Source organism: Antrostomus carolinensis, unplaced genomic scaffold (genome assembly GCF_000700745.2).
Source record: "Antrostomus carolinensis isolate BGI_N321 unplaced genomic scaffold, ASM70074v2 scaffold39075, whole genome shotgun sequence".
Taxonomy (NCBI): Eukaryota; Metazoa; Chordata; class Aves; order Caprimulgiformes; family Caprimulgidae; genus Antrostomus; species Antrostomus carolinensis.
The window spans coordinates 1832-5098 of NW_010316399.1; the positions used below are offsets into that span (position 1 = coordinate 1832).

General features: G+C 60.2%; 1 protein-coding gene across 1 annotated transcript in view; it reads left to right on the plus strand.

Moving 5' to 3' along the window:
• CHRNG (cholinergic receptor nicotinic gamma subunit) overlaps positions 1–2338 on the plus strand; it is a gene marked incomplete at its 5' end in the record, with an annotated part of 4127 nt that extends 1789 nt beyond the window's left edge. Inside the window, 6 exons of the mRNA XM_010168269.1 lie at positions 342–545; positions 814–928; positions 1187–1301; positions 1656–1860; positions 1963–2096; positions 2171–2338. Of these exons, the coding sequence (XP_010166571.1) occupies positions 342–545; positions 814–928; positions 1187–1301; positions 1656–1860; positions 1963–2096; positions 2171–2338 (941 nt within the window). The remainder of the gene's footprint in view (positions 1–341; positions 546–813; positions 929–1186; positions 1302–1655; positions 1861–1962; positions 2097–2170) is intronic.
• Positions 2339–3267: the final 929 nt, after the last annotated feature.

Consider the following 3267-nt stretch of genomic DNA (forward strand, 5'->3'; position numbering starts at 1 on the left):
GCGTCACGCTCGGCTTCCCTCCATGGCACCCTCGGGACAGGGAGATGGGGGGACCCCAGCCCCATACATAACTCACCCTGGGAGCCCTCAAGGGGCTTAAGTGCCTCATAGGTGCCTCCTCCAACAGCCTTTAGGGATATGTTGCCCAGGCACCCTGGCACACACCGCGGTGCTCATCTCCCTCTCCAGTGGCTCTAGCATCTTTCTCAGCACTGTGCCCATCCCGTGGTGCCCACATCGAGCACCAGCCCTCCCCTTCCTCCCCACCCTGGGCCAGGGGGCTGGCAGCCCCGGTGCCCCCAGCAGGGCGGTGGGACTCATGTGGTACCACCACACGGCAGAGAACGGTGAATGGGCCATCAAACACCGTCCTGCTCGGAAGATCATCAATGCGGACCACTTCACCCCAGATGACATCCAGTACCAGCAGGTTGTCTTTTACCTCATCATCCAGCGCAAGCCGCTCTTCTACATCATCAACATCATCGTGCCCTGTGTCCTCATCTCCGCCATGGCCGTGGTTGTCTACTTTCTGCCTGCCAAAGGTACGCACTGGTGCCATGCCCACGGGGGGCACAGGGATGAGCAAGGGGGGCAGTGACAGGCAAGGAAGGGCTCATTGTCCCCGCTGTGCGTGGGGACAATCAGTGCTGTCTCTCACCCACTCCTGTGATATTTGTGAGGGGTGAATTTCCACGTACTCTGTGGTTAACACCTCATGGCAGAACTCGGCCAGTTCAGCTTTGGGGTGGGGACTTGCAATGCCCATACCACTGCCCCACGCCAACCTCTGCCTTCTCCCCTCCTCGGCAGCGGGTGGGCAGAAATGCACCGTCTCCATCAATGTCCTCCTGGCCCAGACTGTCTTCCTCTTCCTCATTGCCCAGAAGGTGCCTGAGACCTCCCAGGCTGTGCCTCTCATTGGGAAGTAAGTGATGCATGGGGATGGGGGTGCCAGCCCTGCTGTCACACTGTGCCAGCAGGTCTCTGGGTGCCATGCAGCAGCCAGTGCCCAGGGACAGGACCCTGGCCCAGAAATAAGTCCCAGCCCCTGCAGGGCTGGCACAGGGCTACCACGTGGCCATTTCCCACTGCTGGTCCCCAGTTTCCAGCCCAAGATGGACACTACATGCCCATGGCTTGTGGCTTAGCAGCTTCATGAGAAGCCCTGTGACCCCTTCCCCAGGTACCTGACCTTCCTCATGGTGGTGACAGTGGTCATCGTGGTGAATGCTGTCATCGTCCTCAACGTCTCACTGAGAACACCCAACACTCACTCCATGTCCCAGAGAGTGCGCCAGGTACCCTCTGTCTCGTTCCCCTACCCCTCATACATGGGGCATGGGGAGGGTATTTGGGGACAAAGGCCATGTACCTTACACAGGAGGGTGGTGGGCATGACTTAATCTGAGTACAAGTCCTGGCGCAAAAAGGGACCCCCACAGATGTCCCCAAAGGACCACAATGTGCCACCAACCCCTTCCAAGCCACCGCTGAGGACTGGGAAGCAGCGGGTGCCAAAACACCCAGCATCCCAGTGGCACAAGGGTATCCCACAGGGATGCTCCAGGCGATGCAAGGGAACCCAATTGCACCCGCTGGGTACCCTGGGTGGTGTGTGGGGGTCAGGTCCCCACGGGTGACACTGTGTCCAGGTGTTCCTGCACATCCTGCCCCACTATCTGGGTATGCACATGCCAGAGATGGCACCAGAGCCACTGCGAGCTGCCCGGAGACGCAGCTCCCTGGGGCTCATGGTGAAAGCCGATGAGTACATGCTCTGGAAAGCCCGGACCGAGCTGCTCTTCGAGAAGCAGAAGGAACGGGATGGGCTGATGAAAACCGTGCTGGAGAAGATTGGTGAGTGCCCCTGGGGTGGTGGCACCTCCCCACAGGGCTGGGTGATCTGCCAGGCAGCCAAGTGCTCGTTGGTGCCCATTGTGCTGACTCTGTTGCCCATAGGACGTGGCCTGGAGAGCGGTAGTGCCCAGGACTTCTGCCAGAGCCTGGAGGAGGCAGGTCCTGAGATCCGTGCCTGTGTGGATGCCTGCAACCACATCGCCAACGCCACGCGGGAGCAGAACGACTTCAGCAGCGTGAGTTGGGGCCGGGGGGGATGAGGGACCTGCCTGGGGGTCAGTCCTCACACCCCTCCTTGTGCTGCCTGCAGGAGAGCGAAGAATGGATCCTGGTGGGAAGGGTGATTGACCGTGTCTGCTTCTTCATCATGGCCTCCCTCTTCGTGTGTGGCACTGTTGGCATCTTTCTCATGGCTCACTTCAACCAGGCGCCTGCCCTGCCCTTCCCCGGGGACCCCAAGCAGTACCTTCCACAGTAATGCCCTGCCAGCTCTCCTGCTGTCCTGTTGTCACCCCCAAACCAGCCTGCCCAGCCCAGATCCCTGCAGGCACAGCAGCTCCTGGTGCCAAGCTGGGGGTGGTGGGGCTCTGCCACCCCCCAGCAGTGGTGGTGATGGGGAAGGAGGGAACATGGGGTGGCTGTGTTGTGCTGAACGTGGAAATAAAGCCCGTGGCAGCTTCATGAGCCCCCATGGCATCATTGCTGCATGCCCACTGATGGGGTCATCCCTCTCAGACAGGCTGAATGTTCCACCCAATCAGGCTGGCCACAGACCTCTAAGCCACGCAGCCCTGTCCCAGGACCCCACAAGGGTGCTGAGAGATGAGACAAGGGAGAACCAGAGCAGAGTCCGGCATCTTGGACTTGATGATCTTAGAGGTCTTTTCCAACCTTAATGATTCTATGATCTGATGGGCCATGCATCAGTGCTGGCAGCAAGAGCCACGTTACCCCACTACAAATTCACAGCTTCAAGCCCAGGGCAAATGGGGCCCGTGGCACCCCTTGCCATGGCAATGATGGCAATGGGGCAGGAATCACGGATACAGCCCCCCATCCCAGGGCAGCAATGGAACCAGGGATGGGTTAGGAGCAGCTAATGCATCCCTCCATTTACGCCCTGGCCGTGGCTCTTGCAGGCAGCGGAGTTGCTGTCCCTGCTCCCCAGCAAGCAGCTTAGAGTGGGAAGATCCTGGGCCACCAGGTACCCAAACTCCCTCAGGGCTGCTACGGGCATCACTACATGACTCCCTCCCCCGTCAGCCCTCCCTGCCCCACAGGATCATGTCTGTCAGCCATGGCCCCTTCCCCCCCATCCCAGCGATGCCGTACCCCTCCCATGCCTGTCACTGACCTCTGGGGCCGCTGTGGCTTTGTCTCTGCTGGCGGGGGAGATGTGGGAGGTCA